At 44.7% G+C, this 17,050-nt stretch overlaps 1 protein-coding gene across 4 annotated transcripts in view; it reads left to right on the top strand.

Moving 5' to 3' along the window:
* SVIL (supervillin) overlaps positions 1-17,050 on the top strand; it is a 292,499-nt gene that overhangs the window by 242,421 nt on the left and 33,028 nt on the right. For 2 of the 4 annotated variants that reach the window (XM_038755658.1, XM_038755659.1), the window contains 7 exons: positions 761-822; positions 1,218-1,357; positions 2,365-2,460; positions 4,378-4,624; positions 5,070-5,643; positions 8,115-8,334; positions 14,245-14,377. In XM_038755658.1, the coding sequence (XP_038611586.1) occupies positions 761-822; positions 1,218-1,357; positions 2,365-2,460; positions 4,378-4,624; positions 5,070-5,643; positions 8,115-8,334; positions 14,245-14,377 (1,472 nt within the window). The remainder of the gene's footprint in view (positions 1-760; positions 823-1,217; positions 1,358-2,364; positions 2,461-4,377; positions 4,625-5,069; positions 5,644-8,114; positions 8,335-14,244; positions 14,378-17,050) is intronic. The other 2 variants (XM_038755661.1, XM_038755660.1) reach the window with 1 other exon arrangement.

Below are 17,050 nucleotides of genomic sequence, written 5' to 3'. Positions count from 1 at the left end.
CCAATTTGTACTTCCCAAGCGCTTAGTACAGTGCTCTGCACATAGTAAGCGCTCAATAAATACGATTGATTGATTGATTGATTCCTTGATTGAGCTCTTATCTCCCTACCCTATATCTCTTACCCCCACCCAAAATAGACCGCCCCCCACCAAAGCACTGGATTACGCCCTCCCCCCCATCCCCAGCAAATGAAGCAATATGGTCTAGTGGATAGACCATGGGCCTAGGAGTCAGAAGGACCTGGTTTCCAATCCCAGCTCTGCCACTTGTTTGCTGTGTGACCTTGGGCAAGTCACTTAACTTCCCTGTGCCTCAGTTATGTCATCTATAAAATGGGGATTAAAACTGTGAGCCCCACGTGGGACAGGGACTATGTCCAACCTGATTATTTTGTACCTATCTTGGAACTTAGAACAGTGCCTGGCACATAGTAAGCACTTAAATATCATTTTAAAATGTGCAAATATTTTACATCACTGCTTCCTCCTTCCTTATAATGTATTTTAAGTTCTGTTTCCCCACTAGGGAAAGATGCCTATTAATTCTATTGAATGCTCCCAAGCACTTAGTATAGAGCTCTTGTTTACAGTAGGCACTCAATAAATTCATTGATTGATCAGTTGAACGATTGGGGTAGATACAGAAAACCAGATCAGGCACATTCCCTGGCCCACACTGGGCTCACCACCTAAGAGGTGGGACCAGTCAACCCCTGTTCTAGCCAAAATAACTGAGTGTTGATTTCACTGATCTCTGCAGATGAAGAGAAAGTGGATGAACGGGCCAAGCTGAGTGTTGCTGCCAAAAGGCTGCTTTTTAGGGTAAGTGTCCCAGGTCATCGCTCCAGAAATTCTAGTTCAAAAGGCCGAGGTCCACTGATCCTATAAGTGAGCACTTCTGTCATGACTCATGCAACTACATGATATTAAGAGTTTCTCCACTCTTGTTTATGTAACCACCCTGTCCTTTTAAAGTTCTCGGGACCATGTTTTGAGGTAGGTGATGAAGCTGTATTTTTACTCTTCATGATGCTGGTTTACGAGCATGCTCCTTTGTCAGGAACGAGATGGACAGCCCCAGTGGAAAGTCAACAGAAGCCTATCTGTCATTTCCCTTCCTCCTCCGGCCCTGCCCCAACGTGTGCCTTCTCCCCACCCTTACCCCCGGCAACTTTTCTTCTTTCAGGCTAATAACTGTATGATGTTTCTGACCCCAGGAAATGGAAAAATCATTTGATGAGAAACCAGTTCCTAAAGGTCGCTCGAGGAATGCGGCAGTGGAACGGCGGCTGCGGCGAATGCAGGATCGATCCCACACCCAGCCCGTCACCACCGAAGAAGTGGTCATTGCCGTGACGTACGTCCCCAGCGTGTGTTGGCCTTGGCCTTTGTTTCTGTTTCGAAAAGCTAAGATAAACTTAGAACCAATAGGGCCCTGCTTATTACTAGTAGTATCAGCAGTGACAGTAATAGCAGCGGCACTAACAGTAGTAGTAGCAGTAGTAGTAGTAGCAGCAGCATTTATTGAAAACTATAGTATACTGGACTAGAAGCTCAGGAAGTACAGAATAAAGAAGTAACAGGTTCCCTTCCCTCAAGGAGTTTTATACTCTAACTGGGGAGACAAACAAAAATATTTACAACAAATAAATGATTGAGTGTATATATATATATATACATATATATATATATATATACTCACGGACGTGTGTGTGGTGTATGTGTGATGTGTATGCATGCTCGCGCACACCCCAAGGAGGGAATAAATAAGTTATAAGCACTTGGGATAAGTTAATTTTTTAGGAACTGAAATACTTTTGCTGTACCTTCCCAAACATAGCTGCGAAGAGATCCGCAAGAAGTATTTGGACGGTAGCCGTTTTGAGCCGGGGAGTTTAGTTTTTAACATCGATCATCTTGTGGTTGTCACTATTCAAGGAGTTTGGTCTCATCTCCTTCAAGGAGAGAAGTTTGATGTTTCTTTCCAAATCTCCTCATTGGGTTTGCTTCTAAAATATCTGGAAAGAGTCCTTTAGACATTGACAATTTTCCCAAGTGAATGGCTCTTAGACTTTCTACTCCCGCCTCCTGTATTTTCTCAAAGTGTTCCTTAAAAACAGATGAGACCAACTCATCCACCCTGAAATATATAAAGACCGTTCCTTTCTTTGGTGAAAGGCCAACACAGTTTCGAGCATGTGGGCTATATGATCTCAGTTGCTTTCAAGTCTGATGCTGTTTTACCAGAGTTTGTAAACTATTTGAATTGTCTTTTCTACATTTGAAACATTTGTTGCTTTCCTTAACGCTTTTTTCCTTCTCTCTCCTTGTGAATTTTCCTTTCTTTGGCAATTCCTTCTAAAGTGAACCTATCCCTGCTTCACATACTGTGACCACCCACACTGTAATGGCAAGAATACCTAGTCCCACTGTAGTTAAGAGCACTTGGCAGCCAACCAGGTACTGGGGAGCAATATCTGCATGCAACAGAGGGCAAAGCTCCTAGGCACCAGTTGCATTTTACAACTCTTGAATGCCTTTGACAAATGAGCCAGCGCTATGAGTTGTCCCGGGAATGTATAGCATTTTGTTCTGTCATAACACAAGGCAACGACAACTTCACCAGGGGGTTGCATGAGAGAACATCTAGTGCATTTGCTTGCGTTAAAACATTTGACCTGAGGTTTCCCTAACCCTACTTAGCAGTTTCTTCTTTCACCAAGGAGCCCACTGTGCCTCTTGCGTATTCTCCATCTAATCACCTGGATTTTTAAAGAGTATTAATGACCTAAATATTGGGGTGGGGGTGGGGGAGTGGTGGCTAATGAGCCTGCATGTTGCAATTCTGATACGTCTTGGTCATTGTTAAAAATATAATTTGGTCTCTAGTATATACTGTTAAAGGCTGCATTTCCCAGGAATTTTGGCAATGCATAGTTATAGCAGTGTATTCCTCTGGTTTGGGATCAACATACTGATATGGAACAGATGAGAGATGGTTTGGGATTTTAAAATTTCAGTAGCCACGGGGCTTGTACAAAAGTCGATGACCAAGGGGAGAAGAAAAGTCTCTTGAGGGAAGCAGTAGTTGCAGAACCCCCGAGGCAGGAAACCCTCCAAGGATGCCAGCCACTGTCCCAGAACTTATTAAGCAGGAATGGGAAATGGAGAGTCTGTCAGTCTTAAAGGGCTTCCTTTGGTGGCCTTGGCATATGCAGGGAAGACCCCGAGGCCTGGGACAAATTGGAGATTAGAAGGAGTTATGGGCTCTATATTGTAGGCCAGAAAAACACACACATACACACACATTGTGTGACTTTCTGATGATAATAACAATAATGATGGCATCTATTAAGCACTTACTATGTGCAAAGCACTGTTCTAAGCGCTGAGGAGGTTACAAGGTGATCAGGTTGTCCCACGGGGGGCTCACAGTCTATAATCCCCATTTTACAGATGAGGTAACTGAGGCACAGAGAAGTTAAGTGACTTGCCCAGAGTCACACAGCTGACATTTGGTGGAGCCAGGATTTGAACCCGTGACCTCTGACTCCAAAGTCCATACTCTTTCCATTGAGCCATGCTGATGAGTGTTAGACCCCTTGTCCATCACGGGAGTGTGAGGGATTTTAAGTTTCCCTGAAAACTTTAGGATGAGAATGGAAGAGATTTAGGGTTTTGGCAAAACTCTTCCATTTTCACCTTACCTGGGGTTTTTGGATTTATGTCTAATTCCGGAATCCCAAGAACACCTGTTGGGAAGCATTGGTTTCTTGGAGGGGACAGAGTAACATGAAATTTTTCCAATTTGTAGACACTGATGAAAATCTAAATTCCTGTGATACATGCAGCACCATGTATACTACTGTGCTGGCTTGGTTTTTTTTTTTCCCAGGTCTTAAAATTTCCATCCAGCACAATTGTCTCAATGGCATAAATTAGTGAGAAAAATATAGTTGCAGGTGACATCTCATGAGATATTCTCTTTAGACCACTTTTCTGCTGACGCTTAGGTGTTTCCTTTAAAGACCAGATGTGGTTTCTCAGGCCTCTGGGATAGGTTTACTTTTAAACTGAGAAATTTTATGTCACCCATAGAAATTTGGGGAAAAAAAACAAAACTTGTCATCCATTTGTTAACACTGTTGTCCTGGCTCTCTGCTGCATCCCCACTCCAATTTCTGTCATATCATTTGCTGCTCTGTTTGAATGGCTGGCCGCCTAAAGCAGTCCTAACTTTGTATGGAAGCACACTTTGAGACAATAAGGCTTTTTAGTAACCATTATAAGACATGGAAAAAAAGCCAGGCAGTGCTCATGCTGTAAACAAGCAGGTTTTATTTTTCTGGGTATAAACTTAACCTGCGTCGCTCTCAGTTTGCAGGCTTCTGCGCACCAGAAGGCTTTAGCCAAGGAGCAGGCAAAGGAGGCCGGAGGCTCAGCTGATGACCCAGGAGAGCCCGACTCCTCCATGCTCAGCCTGGCCGAGAAGATGGCCTTGTTTAACAAACTGGCCCAGCCCGTATCCAAAGCCATCTCTACCCGAAGCAGGGTGGACATCAGACAGAGGAGGATGAACTCTCGGTACCAAACTCAACCGGTCACCCTCGGAGAAGTGGAACAGGTGGGTAGAGAAGCAGCATGGCCTAGTGGATTGAGCATAGGCCTGGGAATCAGAAGGACCTGGATTCTAATCCTGGCTCCACCACTTGTCTGGTGTGTGACCGAGGGCAAGTCAATTCACTTTTCTATGTCTCAGTTTTCTCTCCTTTAAAATTGGGATTAAATACCTGTTTACCCTCTCCACTAAACCTTGGGCCCTGTGTGGGACAGGGGCTGTTATCTTGTATCTACCCACCCTCTCCCCAGCACTTAGAACAGTACTTGGCATGTAGAAAGCACTTCAAATGCCACAGTTATTATTAGATGTAAGGCATTAGTCTGAATACTCCACAAGGGCATGCATCAGGGATTTTTTTCCCACTGTCTCCTCCTAAGAGCTGAATAGCAGGCTCTGAATAAATGCCATTGATTGATTTTTTTTTTCATTCTGTGTGTTTCACGTCTAGGTGCAGAGCGGAAAACTTATGCCTTTCTCACCTGTGGTGAACACATCTGTGTCCACGGAAGCATCCACTCTGTCCCCGATGTATGCGGGGGATCTGCGAGCAAAGCAGAATGCTCCTGAGGGAGCAAGTGCCTCTGACTTCAGGTTCCATTCTTTGACAGAAAGCACAGGCTCTTCTTTGGTCCGAGGCCCTCTGAAACCCCGAGATTGGCAGCCCTCCGGGCAGGAAATTGAAAGCAAAAAAGCATCCGGGGATCCTGGGGAGACAGAGACCGTGAGAGGCTGGGCTCGGGATGATCGGGCTGGGAAAGAGTACAGGTCCTTGGAGGAAGAAGAAAGCCGAGAGCCCTACCTTGAGGCAGTGGGGGAGGGAGATCTCCACAGAGGGTCCAAATATGTTTATCCAAGGAAAGGTAGCAGGGAGTTCTCTCATCCACCAGTCCCATTTCACCCAGAAGAGCAGAAGGAATTTCCCGTTTCCAGAAGCATCGGCCTGGGAAAGCAGGACATGAGAGAAGGTCAGACCTTGGAGGAGGAGATGGACTTGGAGATGAAAAGCAAGCTCCTGCCAAGAGGTACCGGCAACAGCTGCCCTCCCACCCTGGTGTTCTAGCGGCTGGCTGGCCTTGTTACCTCTGCCCCATGTTGGGTGGTTAAAGGCATTGAAAACAAAGCCAGCCCGGTCTTTGTGACCAGTTGAAATCAGTATGATTGTCTCTGAACTTTCTCATTTATTTGAATGTATTCACAGTGTTTAAACTAGAAGTACTTTCCCTCTAATAACACCACTTCTCCTATTTCATTTTATCTGTGTCCCTCTGATTTTCATTCAAGAAAATGTGCAGGTGTTAAACATTCCTCTGCCCTCAGAGCATGCCTACACAGAAGCTGCTTCCATTTCTCGGGTGGCAAGTAGGCAAGAGGAAGATGAGGTACTTTGTAAGCTCCTTGAAGGCAGAAATCCTGTCTAGTTACTCAATTTAACAATAATAATAATGATGGCATTTGTTAAGTGCTTACTATGTGAGAAGCGCTGTTCTAAGCGCTGGGGGGGATACAAGGTGATCACATTGTCCCACGTGGGGCTCACAGTCTTAATCCCCATTTTACAGATGAGGCAACTGAGGCTCAGAGAAGTTAAGTGACTTGCCCAAGGTCACACAGCAGACATATGGGGGAGCCGGGATTAGAACCCATGATCTCTGACTCCCAAGCCTGTGCTCTTTCCACTGAACCACGCTGCTTCTCTAATTTACTCTCTCTAGCCTTTAGTATTGTGTTGTGTACAGAGTAAGTACCCAGTGAACATCGTTGATTAATTGACACCCAAATCTACATTGACACCCAAATCTACATCTCTGCCCCTGCTTTCTCTCCCTCCCTTCAGGCTCGGGTCTCCTCCTGCCTTCAGGACATCTCCATCTGGATATCTGCCCGCCATCTAAAACTCAATATGTCCAAGACTGAACTCCTTATCTTTTCTCCCAAACCCTGCCCTCTCCCTGACTTTCCCATCACTGTAGACGGCACTACCATCCTTCCCGTCTCACAAACCCGCAACCTTGGTGTCATCCTCGACTCCGCTCTCTCATTCACCCCTCACATCCAGTCCGTCACCAAAAACTGCCAGTCTCACGTCCGCAACATTGCCAAGATCTGCCCTTTCCTCTCCATCCAAACGACTACCTTGCTGGTTCAATCTCATCCTATCCCAACCGGATTACTTCATCAGCCTCCTCTCTGATCTCCCATCCTCTTGTCTCTCCCCACTTCAGTCTATACTTCACTGTGCTGCCCAGATTATCATTGTGCAGAAACGCTCTGGGCATGTTACTCCCCTCCTCAAAAATCTCCAGTGGCTGCCAGTCAACCTACGCATCAAGCAAAAACTCCTCACTCTCAGCTTCAAGGCTGTCCATCACCTCGCCCCTCCTACCTCACCTCCCTTCTCTCCTTCTACATCCCAACCCACACCCTCTGCTCCTCTGCAGCTAACCTCCTCACTGTACCTCGTTCTTGCCTGTCCCGCCGTCGACCCCTGGCCCACGTCCTCCCCCTGGCCTGGAATGCCCTCCCTCTGCAAATCCGCCAAGCTAGCTCTCTTCCTCCCTTCAAAGCCCTATTGAGAGCTCACCTCCTCCAGGAGGCCTTCCCAAACTGATCCCCCCCGCCCTAGCTCTTTCCCCTCCCCACAGCACCTGTATATATGTTTGTACAGATTTATTACTCTATTTATTTTACTCGCACATATTTACTATTCAATTTATTTTGTTAATGATGTGCATCTAGCTTTATTTCTATTTATTTTGATGACTTGACACCTGTCCACATGTTTTGTTGTCTGTCTCCCCCGTGTAGACTGTGAGCCCGCTGTTGGGTAGGGACCGTCTCTATATGTTGCCAACTTGTACTTCCCAAGCACTTAGTACAGTGCTCTGCACACAGTAAGCGCTCAATAAATACGAATGAATGAATGAATTGATCAGGTTTTTGAACCCACATTTCTAGTCAGAGGCCTTTCTTCTGGATGAATTGTGCAGCATACGCTTTTCCTCTTTCTGCCAAACACAAATGTTGCATTTCGTAAGGATCTTGAGTTGTTTATGTTTTAAACCTTCAAAAGTGAATACCCTTTTTAGAAAATGGGGAAAATGCCAGTAGATACCCCACATTAAGTGCTAATCAATCAATCAATGATATTTACTGAGCACTTACTGTGTGGAGAGCATTCTACAGCTGTAACATATAACCACTAACTTCCTCTTTCCAGCATATGGCACCAGGAGCAGTGGTTATGCAGATGAATGAGACGTTAGTACAAAAAATGATCATCTGCACTTTATTCCCTGCCTAAATCTGATTGTGCAATCTTTTTTTCTTTTAGATATGTAGTTAATGTGCTTCTTAGTTTGCAAGAGTGGGTGATTATGTGACACGTGACCGATGTGGATTCCGAGACCATGACTTGTGTTTCAGGGTTAATGTCTCTAAGAATGCTTGACAAGGAAATCACTGCTAACGCTGCACTTTTCTTCTCAATCCACAGAGCTTGCTGACGCTCCTCTTGAGCGCTTTGGCACTGCAGCCACAAAGACCGTTTCTCAAACTACAACCGGGGCATCCTGTAGACAGCAGGAGGGTTTGGAACAATTAGAGGAAAAACTCTGTAAAAACACTGGTGCACTATTTTCAGCTGAGGAAAACAAACTACAAATAACAGAGGACATCCTCGATGCGTCTAGCAAAACAATGTCTATTAAAGAAAGGTAATGTGATTTTATGATTTTTTTAATGAGTTTAGCTTAAGAACCACCTTGGGAGATAAAGTCCTGATCTAAACAACAAAAACTGTATGAAGTTCCGTATCTAAATACAGTTGGAAATGTACTCTCCCATCTTACAATGTTGTTTTACAGTGGCAGATCTGGCACTTAGATGGGGGTGAGACCAGGGAAGAAAGAACACCTGATCTAGGAAATTACAGAAACACCCAGAAAAAGCTAGAAATCATAGAAATCCAGAATCATAGAAATATGTGTTGGAGTTCTGATGGCTTTTTTGGGTTTCAGGGCAAAATGTGTTCAGGAAGTTGCACATCAGAAATATTGGTCTCTTCCATTTTGTCATTCACAGTTGATTGCATGTTGAATTTGCAGTTTTGTTTTCCATATTTGTCCCTAAAAATATGTGAGTGGGAAGAAGTTTTATATATCCCCATTCTTTAGGTTCTGAACTGGAGTTATGTGTGATGTAGGCTCAAGGTCTGGGTGAATTGCAGTGTTTAGAGAATATATTTTATGTAACTGCTATGAAAGATTACAGATGAGGGGCAAACAACACCATAACCTCCTTTTATTCAGATAAGAAAGTAGAATTCAAAGGATATTTAAAGGTGATAGCTAAGGGATAATAGTAGGCTAAGCATTCTCCAGACCCGTTTCCCTTTTTACCCTCCTTCTGTGGTAGAATTAAGTAGCAAGAGCTATAGAGGGATAAAAATAGCTGGTGAAGGGAGGTCAAGGTAATTTCATCGTTTGATGGCCAGAAATATTTCCATCTTGTGTACCGGAGCTCAGTCGACCTGGATACTTAACACATCCCTCCATCCAGGACTTTTCATTGGCCCTGTCAATCACGTTGGTTTCTTTTTGCTGCTACATCTTGAAACAAATTTCAGGCTCCCCATGCCTATCAGACTTACTGATTCTAAGTTCCTAGAGGACAGAAACCGTATCTTCCGTTTATACAGTATGAGCCAAGAGCCTAATACAGTGTTCTGCACCCAGTAATCCTAATCAGTAAATCCTATTGATAATGGTGATGATGTTTTTCAGGGCTCAAATGGGAAATGAGCCCCTTTGCAAAGGACAGAGTGTGCAGAAGACAGAGGGAGGTGACAGTAAGTTCAGCTGATCAGCTTCCGCTAGCACCAGGGCGGTGTGAATAAAAGCATCCTCTTCGAGGAGAACGTGGTTGGGGGAAATTGCTCTCAGATAGATTTGTGGCCTTCTTGCCCTAGTGGATCTGGCAATGATGGGGTTAGACTTTGTTAGAAAATGGGTTAGAGAAGTAGCCTAATAGGTAAGCACATGCTTGGGAGTCAGAAGGACTCGAGTTCTAATTCCAACTCCGCTACTTGTCTGCTGTGTGACCCTGGGCAAATCACTAAACTTCTCTGTGCCCATTGTGAGTAGAGAGTATGTGTGTTATAGTGTTGTGTTGTATGCTCCTAAGTGCTTAGTATAATGCCCTGCACACAGTAAGCACTCAGGAAATATTAGTGATTCTGCCTCAGTTACCTCAACTGTAAAATGAGAATTAAGACTCTGTGCCTGATGTGGAACAGGGACTGTATCCAACCTAATTAATTTGAGTCTACCCCAGTGCATAGTACAGTGCTTGGCACAAAATAAGTGCTGAACAAAACCAGAACTGTGATCAGATAGGGGTTGCCTGCAGACACAGATCTTCATCCAGCTCCAGTTGTTTGGATTTTGCCAGCTGAGAAGAGCATATTTGGCCATTTGAGCCTTCTGGATAAAATACAGCTCCTTCTGGTGTAGTAGCATACCTGCAAATTAGCATTCCCTGCTCTCATTGGAAAGCCCCCAGCCTGTGATTTCTTTTAGTGCTTGTCTCCCCCACTAGATTGTAAGCTCCTTGAGGTCAGGAGTCATGCCTGCCTATTTTGTTGTATGTGTCCAGTGCTTAGTACAGTGTTCTGAACAAATTGATCGAATTTTCAACTTAAAAAGCAGCACCTGCTGCTTTTCACCTTCAGGATTTAAAAGTGGATTTGGCCAGCTGAGCCTTAGTTACCCTGCCATCTTTGTACATAGCAACTAATTTAGGAAATATCAGCCAAGGGTACCAACAGCTGAATCTGAATGCCAGCTCTCAAGGTAGAAGGTCTTTAGGGCTATACTCCTGTGGAGCTTAGGAGAGAGAGAGTTTGGTTTCAAATCTCTTCTCCAAGGCTTGAGTATATGGAAGAAAACATTGGCATACCTAGGTGTTTCCAGTCATAGGCGGCTAGCTAGCTTTAAAGGTCTCCAAAAAGTCACAAATTCTATTTTAGCACCCCTACTAAGTAACCCACCCAAAGAAAATTGGCTGCTGTTTAAAAAAAGAACAGTTGTGTGATTTGGTGAGGGCATTCGTTTATGCCTCACATCTACCCATCCTTCTTCTATTTTGAGCACTTTGTGGAGGGCACTCCGGTTTAGGCCCAAGTAGTGAGCTTACGGGACTGGACTTTATGACCTCATTTTCTCAGGCCTGGGATTGGCTGGGTCTGAGAAGAATGGGACTCATAGCAGCCTGACACCCTCTTCTTTGGGCTGTGACCTGATTGCTGGTGAGCAGAAGGTCAAAGAGTCTGAGGAAGGCTCCCCCGGCCTCAGACTTACTTCTGGGAAAAGGTATTTCCTCAGCGAGGCCAAGAGAAGAAGCGCCCTTTCACAGCCTAATTTCTGAGGGCTCAAGGGTACCCTAATGAGGCTCTGACAGTGGTTTTAAAGGACCTCATGTACATGGGGATGAGGTCCTGTTCCTTTAGCTCTGCTGCTCATGCTAAATTATTTCCATGGAGTAACAGTACCAGATGGCTTTGTTAATGCCATGGCCTACAGGATGAGAAAGAACATGCTTAAGCCCCAAGGGGTAGTCAAGATCCTGGATAATAATAATAATAATAATGATGGCATTTATTAAGCACTTACTATGTGCAAAGCACTGTTCTAAACACTGGGTACAGGCCCAAAGAGTTGCCAGAAGGGATCAGTCTGCAAGCCAACCTAAGGTGGAAGGTTCTGGGACCCCAACGGATGCTGGGAATCAGATTAGCCTAAGAAGTTCCGTGTCCATTTGTGACTTCATGCGATTTTGAGAAACAGCAAGACCCACTGGGCCCGGGAGCCAGGAGAACAGGATTGTAGCTGTGGCTCCTCCATGTAACCTGCTGTGGGATCTTGAACAAGTCACATAACTTGGGACATAAAAGAACTAGTTTGTTTTGTTTTGTTGTCTGTCTCCCCCGTCTAGACTGTGAACCCGTTGTTTGGTAGGGACTGTCTCTATGTGTTGCCGACTTGCACTTCCCAAGCGCTTATTATGGTGCTCTGCACACAGTAAGTGCTCAATAAATGCAATTGAATGAATGACTGAATGAATGAACTTCTCTGGGCCTGTTTCCTCATCTGTAAAATGGGGATTAAATTCCTGTTTTCTGCCCACCTCCCTCTAAAACGAGAGAGGGACTGTATCTGATCTGATTTTGTTTTATCTACTCCCTTGTTTAGTAGAGTGCTTGGCACATAGTAAGCGCTTAATAAAATGTCCCTGTGATGATTATTATTGCTTTCTCCTGGGCCTGGCCCGATGATAAGCCCAACTAAGAACAGAGGCAAAGGAGGTCTCTTTTTTCCTTTTTCCCTTGTAACTTGTTGAATGCAAGCATCAATAACTCACAAAACTAATTAATCCCTGCAGCCAAAGTCCTTGTGGCTTTTATCCTTTTGATCAGACTTGTAATCCTTTTTAACTTGTACTTCCCAAGCACTTAGTACAGTGCTCTGCACACAGTAAGCGTTCAATAAATACGATTGATTGATTGATCAGGTAGGGCAGTGCTGCTTCATTCACTGGGGGGATGAGGGGCAGAGAGAGGGAGAGTGTGTGTGCATGTTCACATGCCAACCCCTCACCCTGAAAGTTTGCCAGGAGAAGCCCACTTTTTTTTAGACCCAGGATTGGAGGAGAAGGGAAGGGGCAGGAGCTAGACCTGGCAGCTGAAACACAACGTGTGGGACATGGGGATTACCCAAAGGGATCTTATCCTAGAGACAGCTGCTCTTAGGAGACAGATGTCATCCAGCGGAGAGACATCCCCACCCCCAGTCTAGCAATTGACATTTCTCCTCTTCGATCATCATCATCATCAATCGTATTTATTGAGCGCTTACTATGTGCAGAGCACTGTACTAAGCGCTTGGGAAGTACAAATTGGCAACATATAGAGACAGTCCCTACCCAACAGTGAGCTCACAGTCTAAAAGGGGGAGACAGAGAACAAAACCAAACATACTAACAAAATAAAATAAATAGAATAGATATGTACAAATAAATTAAATAAATAAATAAATAAATCGATCAGCTCATGGGGGCCACGGCTCTCACATTCCCAAGACTGCGTGCCTACTGCTGGTGCTGTGAAAATGGGTCACTGGGCAGCCTCTGTTAATTGGATTCTTATTCTGCACTCTCCCTCCTGTTCCTTAGAGGGAGCCTGGGACAGTGCAAATGTGCATTATCCGAGAATAAGTACTGTGATATTTGTCAAGTGCTTTACTGGAATATCTGCAGGAAGTGGAAGATTTAAAAGGACAGTCTTGAGGGGGATAAGAGGGTAGACAGGTTGTGGGCATCAGTAGAAAGGAAGACATTAGAGGCAATCCAAAGCCCAAGCAGTGAAATGGAATTCAGGGGCTTAGAGCAGCTACGTTTTAAACCCGAGTTGGTTCTGTCCCTGTCCTTCTCTGTCCAGGAGACACTGCATGAACCAGTCATAGGGGGTCACCAGAAAGTTTCCTCTCCTCCCCCAAATGCTCTGCAAGCTTCCTCCTCCCTGCTTCCATCCAAGGGAAGAAATTAAGTATCTGCTCAGTGTCTTAGAGATTTCTTGTGCAAAGAAGTTTAGCTTTATATTATTATTGGGTGCATCTTCAGAAGTGGGAAGCAGCATGGCCTAGTGGATAAGGCACAGCAGGCCTGGAAGTCAGAATCCCGGCTCTGCCACTCATCCGCTGTGTGACCTGGGGCAAGTCCCTTTACTTCTCTGTGCCTCAGTTACCTCATCTGTAAAATGGGGATTAAGACTGTGAGCCTCATGGGGGACAGGGACTGCATCCAAATTGATCACTTGTATCTACTCTAGCGCTTAGAACAGTGCCTGGCACATACTATGCGCTTAACAAATACTATAAAAAAAGTGCAATTGGTCGGCCTCAATCCTATGCTGGCCACTCTCCAGGGTCTTCAGAGAGTACAGTGTAAGAGGGAAGGGCTAGCTGTTCTTTTGCCAGACTCTCCCTTGAGTTTCCTTGGAGAGCCAGTGGTCAATCTACCAGGATAGCCACTCTCTAGGATTCTAGCCTCTTCTCCCAGAGTTGAAAGGAGGACATTTCCTCACAAGCTTCTCCTCCAGGCTGGATGTTCCCTCTGCCTCGTTGATGCTGGTTTGCTTTTGGTTTTTCTGCTTTCTCTCCAAAAGCCTATTTCGTATGTACTGCTCATGCTCTCAATCCATATAGCGGCCTCATCAAGGTAAAAAGAAAAATTATGAAAAAGGGAGAAAAGGTAATTAATACCAAATGTTTTTATAAATGCTGTTAATGATTGATTCTGTTTTTGAAGCATGTGGTCTTTGGATTAGTCTGGGTCTTTCTGACTGGCCTAATCATGGGCCATGTACTATGAGCATTTAAAGACTGAAGAGTAATATGAGGTAGGGGCCAGAGTACCCTTGTGACTTTTAAACTCTGCTAAAGTAGTTCCTAGGAGACACATCATTTTGAACCCAGCATTTCTGAAATGATGTGCAGAATTTAACACTGGGATTTCAGTGGTTGCCATTTTGAACAGTCTTTCTGAAACCACACACCTGTTTTCCCCACTAGATTGGCACTCCTAAAGAAGAGCGGGGAAGAAGACTGGAAAAACAGACTTAACAAAAAACAGGAGTATGGCAAAGTGTCTCTCCCTGAACGAAGCTCACTGCTCCTAGAGACCGAGCAGTCATACAAAAAGAAGGTAAGGTTTCTGCAGCGGAAAGTGTGTCCTATGACTGACTGCACTTGGAAATGCATTGAACTATTTGTTTCAACTAATTGCTACTCAGGATAGGGTAAGGGCCATCTTTGATGATGATGATGGCATTAATTAAGCGCTTACTATGTGCAAAGCACTGTTCTAAGTGCTGGGGAAGTTACAAGATGATCAGGTTGTCCTACGGGGGGCTCACAGTTTTAATCCCCATTTTACAGATGAGGTAACTGAGGCCCAGAGAAGTTAAGTGACTTGCCCAAAGTCACACAGCTGACAATTGGCGGAGCCGGGATTTGAACCCATGACCTCTGACTCCCAAGCCCGTGCTCTTTCCACTGAGCCACGTTGCTTCAGTAGCTTCGGATGAAATGCGTCCAAGCACCCTTTTGTCATGGGCATCCTGCAAGAGGCCATTTCCCTTAGTTTGGCCCGAAAGATAATGTTTTTATCCTCAAGATGTCCTGACACTGGCTTAAGCTATGAAAGCTGCATTAGTACACTCCCATGTTGGTTTGTGCTGCCAACTTCACAGATTAGCTTCAGGATTTCAGTTCATTACTTTTATTGACTAATAATGCATCATATGGGGCCCACAGTTTGGATGTAAACTTGAAAGCCCCCTGGGAGGAAAGGGTAGTGGTCAAAAGAGAAGAAAATCAACTCATTTTGGGGGTGGGAGTTGGCTGTGCAGGTTCTGCGTTCTCATTAAACAAGCAAGATGGTTTAGTGACTCTGTTCCTGATCTGCTGTTTGACCTCTAGGAAGTCACTTTATGGCTGTGTGTCTCAGTATATGTCCAAAGTGCTTTGGAAAAATAAAAAGCTCTAGGAGCTTTTACTTGTACCTACTATTACCTGTACTTTTAGGTAGAAAACTGCTTGGAGCTGGAGTGTTTCTTTTCAGTTGGATCACAAATAATTCAAGTAAATTTTGTGATTGACCTGCATGTTGAAATTTTTCTGTAGAGCTGACTCCTACTCCTGAGAGCAAACTATACTACCTGTAGCTTTCACCTTTTAACTAGTGCTACTATCAGTTTATTGGAGTAATTGAGTGGAGTAGGCTGGGAGGGGTGCCTTTATGTGCATTTCTGTTGAGCAAACTAGGAGGCTCTGGTAGTTTTCAAATAGAAAAGAGGGCTAATGATCTTTCACATGAGAGGAGGGAAGCTGGCAGAATTGGCTTTTCTGCATCAGGAACGTCAGGATGGAAGGACTTGAGTTCTGATCCCATTCCACCACTTGCCTGCCCTGTGACCTTGGGCAAGTCATGCCTCAATTACCTCATCTGTAAAATGGGTATTAAGGTTGTGAGCCCCATGTGGGATGTAGACTGTTCAATCTGATTACCTTGAATGTACCCCAGCGGTTAGTATAGTATCTAGTATATGGTAAGTGCTTAATAAATACCATTTTAAAAATCTGATTAATAATAATAAGCACTTACTATGTGCCAAGCACTGTTCTAAGCACTGGGGTAGATACAAGTTAATCAGGTTGGACATAGTCCCTGTCCCACGTGGGGCTCAGAACTCTTAATCCCCATTTTACAGATGAGGTAACTGAGACCCAGATAGGTTAGGTGACTTGCCCAAAGTCACACAGGAGGCATGCGGTGGAGCCAGGATTAGAAACCACAGGTCCTTTTGACTCCCAGACTTATGTTCTATCCACTAAGCCATGCTGCTTCTCAGTTGTATTATAGTCTCAATATATTGTATTGATTACAGTATAAGGTGGGTTGTTAGGTATTTGGAGCTCTGCCACTGCCTGGTGTGTGGGCCCTGCAGAAAGGATGCTAAACTATTTCCCTGGATTTTCATCTACTACAACCTTCGACTCTTGCTTGCCCTGCCTTGACTTTTGATTGAAAGGCCCTGCCGACATACACTATGTTGCTTCTTGGTAACGGTTATTTTGCTTTCACAGTATTTGGGTAGATCCCAGATGAGCTTAGAATTAAACTGATTATATTATATCAGTGTGCCATTTTGACAGTCAGTGAAGGAGGGGTTTGACTCGGGCACTAAAACTTCGAAGAGCTCTTCCTTTTTCTCTCTTCCTTTTCAATCCAACCGCCACCCAGAGATGTACCCAGATTGTCTAGGGAGAGTCCTGATGAGTAAAGATTGTGCCCCAGCTGACTCTATTTATTTCTGCTGACTCTACAGCGATAGTGAACACTCCATTCCTGCTACTCACCTTTCCTTTTGGCCCAGGGTTTTCCAACAGCAGCCTGAAATTAAAATGTGCGGAGCTATTTTGAGCTCCAGTTGCAGTGGCTGGAGGTTGTTGAGTTCTGATGAGGGCACGTAGATATCAAGTCACTTCCATCAAGTCACAGAGCTCCATCCTCTTGAGGTGGAAGTGGCGCTTTTTGGGTGTGACCCTCGTAGGGGCTGTGGCAGGAACGCTTGGAAGACAGTGGTGGCCTGTGGGAGATGGGAGAACCGGCTGCCTGGAAGAGAGAGAATCACATATATTACATCGCAATCAGCTGGGGCAGAAAGATGCACATCACCACACAGAGTGAAGCTAGTTTCTCAGATTGAAGACTGCTTCTTGAGAGCCTCTCCTCTTCTCCGTATCTGGCCCTCAGGAACTGGTCCACCTGTCTGCAGGGCATTTCATCATCTTCACCATAATCGTGATCATATCT

This window comes from Tachyglossus aculeatus, chromosome 13 (genome assembly GCF_015852505.1).
Source record: "Tachyglossus aculeatus isolate mTacAcu1 chromosome 13, mTacAcu1.pri, whole genome shotgun sequence".
In the NCBI taxonomy this organism is placed as follows: domain Eukaryota; kingdom Metazoa; phylum Chordata; class Mammalia; order Monotremata; family Tachyglossidae; genus Tachyglossus; species Tachyglossus aculeatus.
The sequence above is the reverse complement of the archived record's forward strand: the minus strand, read 5'-3'. Positions and strand labels throughout refer to the sequence as shown.